This window comes from Gossypium arboreum, chromosome 7 (genome assembly GCF_025698485.1).
Source record: "Gossypium arboreum isolate Shixiya-1 chromosome 7, ASM2569848v2, whole genome shotgun sequence".
NCBI classification, from domain to species: domain Eukaryota; kingdom Viridiplantae; phylum Streptophyta; class Magnoliopsida; order Malvales; family Malvaceae; genus Gossypium; species Gossypium arboreum.
In genome coordinates this window covers 4296068-4299511 of record NC_069076.1, presented here as the reverse complement: position 1 = coordinate 4299511, position 3444 = coordinate 4296068, and the positions used below count along the sequence as shown (strand labels likewise).

General features: G+C 33.3%; 1 protein-coding gene across 2 annotated transcripts; it reads right to left on the bottom strand.

Moving 5' to 3' along the window:
* Positions 1–774: 774 nt before the first annotated feature.
* LOC108471460 (pentatricopeptide repeat-containing protein At5g15300) lies at positions 775–2755 on the bottom strand. 2 transcript variants are annotated; one of them, XM_017773085.2, is made up of 2 exons: positions 2498–2730; positions 775–2175 (listed from the first exon to the last, which is right to left on the bottom strand). In XM_017773085.2, the coding sequence occupies exons 1-2, from the start codon at positions 2611–2613 to the stop codon at positions 1032–1034; spliced, it is 1260 nt and encodes a 419-aa protein (XP_017628574.1). In that variant the 5' UTR covers positions 2614–2730; the 3' UTR covers positions 775–1031. The 2 variants fall into 2 exon arrangements, with proteins under 2 accessions (XP_017628574.1, XP_017628567.1); XM_017773078.2 differs by having other exon boundaries at positions 775–2755.
* Positions 2756–3444: the final 689 nt, after the last annotated feature.

The following is a 3444-nucleotide window of genomic DNA, read 5'->3' as shown; positions in this document are numbered from 1 at the left end:
ACAATTATCTACTTTATTCGTATAGACTTGTCCATGGGTCGGGCCGGGTCTTAACTGAATTTTAGATCCGTTTAATAGGTTTGGATCTGGCCCAATTCGAACACCAAAAACACTAAAAACATTAAAATAAATGTTTTCTAATAAATTTAAAATAAATTTAAAAAAATTAAAAAACTTTATACTTAAATAACAGTAACATACGTGCAACTTAACAAGCAAATGCCTCTAAAATAGTAACAAAATTAACAATAAAATAAGAGTTATAAATATCCAAACATTAATAACAAAATAGTAGCAATATAATAATGAAATGGCAGCAACAATAAGAAAACAACATTTTTTTTTCTTTATGCAAATCGGGCCCGAGCCAAGAAACTTTTACCTGAGGTGTAACCGGTTTTCTAAACGGGTTTTTTTTTTTCTCAAGCCTATTTTTCATGTCTATATTTTTACCTAAACTCTCCTACTTTTTTATCTAGCCTTTAGCCAGATATGTCTACTTGTATTGAACTATTATTTTTAAAATTCAAATTGTACTGACTTTGACTTGAATTACTATTAATAATTATAATAAATGTATTTAAATTTAAATAAAATATGAAATTAATAGTAATGTTATAAATTATATATTATGGATGTCCATAATCCCAAATGAAGTAACCTTAAAGCCTTTCATTTTATTATTTGTAAATAAATGGATGCTAAAAGACTTGCAAGAAAAAACAGAACACAAACATGACACCCATACACAAATCTATCAAAATCCATATAATATGATTTATAAACAGATCAAAGTCCATATAAATTCAAAAATTAAAATACTTTAATTCAACTAGCATGATAGCTTGAGCTACTCAAGTTCGACTCAACAAAAATGAAGCCAAATTTGGGTTATTTCGCACCAAAGCAAAGTAAGTTGGAAGCACATATATATTGTTTACATCTTGACAATGTTGACTCCTTAAGGATGATTAACGGGAACTATCATGCCTAACTAAAACGTGAAGGCTTTAAAGCAATTTGTCACCTAATCACTGCACAAGATTCTTTGGTCTTAAACTTACTTTGGATTTTGAATTAAATAAAAAGTCTATGAGAGCCTTTTCTTCAGCTTCAATTAGGCTATAACCAGGATCTTTCCTTACCCCAGTGTCATCCATCATCTTCCTTACTTTCTCAACTCGATCCCACTCGCCTTCTGAAGCATATATATTCGAAAGTAATACATAATCTCCGCTCTCATCCTGTCTTATTTTGAGTAGTCTCACATTTGCACGCCTTCCCAACTCGACATTTCCATGAATTCTACAAGCCCCAAGCAGAGTCCTCCATATGATGGCATTCGGTTCAATCACCATCGAGTCTATGAACTTGAATGCTTCATCCAATAGCCCAGCACGCCCTAGCATATCCACCATACACCCGTAATGCCTTATATTTGGCTCAATGTTATAACCATCTCTCATAAGCTTGAAATATTGACGACCCTCGTTTACTCTCCCAGCATGACTGCAAGCAACTAAGACTCCAACAAAGGTGATCTCATTTGGCCTAACTTTGGACCTCCTCATCTCGGTAAACAGATTGATTGATTCCTCAGCATGGCCATGAATTGCCAACCCTCCTATTACTGAGTTCCATGTCGACACATCTTTTTCTCTCATATCTCGGAAAACTTTTAGTGCCCTCCCAATGCTGCCGCATTTTGCATACATGTCAATAAGTGCATTCCCAAGTAAAACATTAAAGCCACTGCTTGAGAACATCTCCGAGAGAGACCAATGTATCTTCATCCCAACTTGCAAATCCCCCAAATCCGCACAAGCATTCAACAAACTCAACATGGTAACCTCATCTGGCCTCTCCCCGACAGTCTTCATCTCTTCAAACATCTCCAATGCCTTCTTACATTCACCGGACAGAACATACCCTGCAATCATAGCATTCCAAGTCACAACATCCTTCTTCAGAACTTCATTAAAAAGTTTCCTTGCACTCTCCATTTCCCCTCTTTTCGCATATGCTGTAATCATAACATTCCAAGAAACCAAGTCCTTCACTGGCATGTCATCAAAATACCTCCTTGCCACATCAAGTTCCCCTCTTTTTGCATACCCTGAAGTCAAAGCTGACCAAGGCACAACATCCCTTTTTGCCGAATCATCGAAAAGCTCACTTGCAACACTCAAATCACCACAATTAGCATGAAAATAAATAAGGGTATTCCTTAAAAAACTATTCTCCAAAAACCCCATTTTCAAAGCCTTCCCTTGAATCCCAAACCCCATTTTACTCCAACAAAGTTTGGTGCAAGCTTTAAGGACAAAAGGAAAGGTAAAGCCATCCGGCTGAATTCCGCGTTTTGCCATCTGGGTATATCTTAAAATGGCTTTTAATGGGTTTTGGCTTTGAGCTGAGCCTCTTATAATTGTATTCCACATGAAAATATCTGGTTCAGAAATTCTATCGAACACTTTATGAGCATAGTTTAAAGTACCTGAAATTTCCATGGCGGCCTTGAAAATGAGCTCCCGCAAGGCTGACGGGTTGGAGTTGAAGCCTTTGGTGATGAGAAAACCATGGATTTGCTTTAAGGATCGGAGGTTTACGCATTGTGACCAAAAGGTCGTTGATGACTGTTGATGGCGGTTGATGCACCTGTCGTTTGGTCGTTTTCTTATCATTTACATGTCGTTTTTGGAGTTCCGCATGAAATGAGACCGTGTGATAGCCTACGTTTTTTTATTTGATAATATAATCTTTCATTAATTAAAATAAATTATATTATTTTAAACTTACTTTAATTTTTTTTAAAACAAGTATTTAATAATTGGAAAAAGTTAATTGAATCTGAGCTCGATTGGCATGGTTATTATTATTAATACAGGAGGACATAAGTTCGAATATGCTGAAATGCATTATCCTCCTATTTATATATTGAGAAAAGGCTATGAGTAGTTTTAGACATTATCTTAAAAGAATAAATATAATCGAACATATCAGATTATTCAAAATAATAATTAAAATGAAATATTTTTCTCCAAATTAAATTAATATGAAAATTTATTTAAATAATTTAAAATCAAATTATTACAAAACATGACACAAGTTTTTTATATGTGAAAATTTTACTCAATTTGTAAATAATACAAATACGATATAAAAAATTTTAAATGTAATAAAAATTAAAATCATTATAACAAAAAAAATAAATTTAAATAAAATAATAATACTCCAACCAAACATAACAAACATAACATAGTAAATTACTTTCTACACCCTAGACACCTACATGTTTTGAAGGTATAACATCTACAAGTTGTATAGCATCTTTCTTCGATCTATTTTACAGATATTTTGCCGATCTATTTTACAAATATTTTGCCCTCACGTTATTCTTTTTTATATTATACATGTCTATTTTATAGTTTATGTTTGGGATTC